The sequence below is a fragment of the Bison bison genome, unplaced genomic scaffold (assembly GCF_000754665.1).
Source record: "Bison bison bison isolate TAMUID 2011002044 unplaced genomic scaffold, Bison_UMD1.0 scf7180017853144, whole genome shotgun sequence".
Classification (NCBI taxonomy): Eukaryota; Metazoa; Chordata; class Mammalia; order Artiodactyla; family Bovidae; genus Bison; species Bison bison.
Window position 1 is genome coordinate 19812 of NW_011483717.1, and position 904 is coordinate 20715.

The 904-nt window shown below is 56.0% G+C and overlaps 1 protein-coding gene across 1 annotated transcript in view; it reads right to left on the reverse strand.

Moving 5' to 3' along the window:
- LOC104998366 (mastin-like) overlaps positions 1-897 on the reverse strand; it is a gene marked incomplete at its 5' end in the record, with an annotated part of 4989 nt that extends 4092 nt beyond the window's left edge. Inside the window, one exon of the mRNA XM_010853488.1 lies at positions 623-897. Coding sequence (XP_010851790.1) covers positions 623-897 — 275 coding nt within the window. The remainder of the gene's footprint in view (positions 1-622) is intronic.
- Between the last annotated feature and the right edge of the window lie 7 nt (positions 898-904).

Here is a 904-nt window from a genome sequence, read left to right on the forward strand (position 1 = left end):
GGCAAATCCCCAGAGACAGAGAGCTGGTGGTGGCACCAGAGGCTGGGGGAGGGGAGCCAGTGCTTGAGGGGGATGGCGCTTCTGTGTGGGGGGACGTTCTGATGGCCAATGGCGGTGATGGTTGTACAATCATGTGAATGTACTTCATGTACAGTTAAAAGTGGTTAAGATGGCAAAACTTTGTTAGATGTGCTGTGCTTAGTCGCTCAGTTGTTTCCGACTCTTTGTGACCCTATGGACTGTAGCCCACCAGGCTCCTCTGTCTGTGGGATTTCCCAGGCAAGAATACTGGAGTGGGTTGCCATTCCCTCCTCCAGGGGGATCTTCCCAAGCCAGGGACCGAACCCAGGTCTCCCACATTGCAGGAGGATTCTTTACCGACTGAGCCACCCAGGAAGCCCAAGAATACTGGAGTGGGTTGCCGTTCCCTTCTCCAGGGGATCTTACCAACCCAGGAATCAAACTCGAGTCTCCTGCACTGCAGGTGGATTCTTTACCAGCTGAGCTACCAGGGAAGCCCTTGTTAGGTATATTTCACCCCACTAAACAAGGAGAGGATTCCCCCACATCACAGAGAATAAAGGGTCTCTGTGCATGCCCACTGGGTCTCCCAGAACCTTACCTCCAAGTCTGACGTCACCCCAGCCGGTCACCCAGCACATCTTCTTTTCGGGGACTCTCAGTGAGGCAGGTGGGAGGGAGACCACCTGGACGTGAGGGGAGAGGGTCACAGGGGCCTCCAGTCTCAGCAGGGCGATGTCCGCACCCCCTTTGGCAGACAGGAGGTGGTTGTAATCAGGGTGTGGGATGATCTCAGTCACCTTCATCAGCCGGTCTGGGTCATAGAGCCTCAGCTGCCCTACTTGCACCCTGAAGGCAGAAGCCTGCCGGCTTTCCCTGAGGG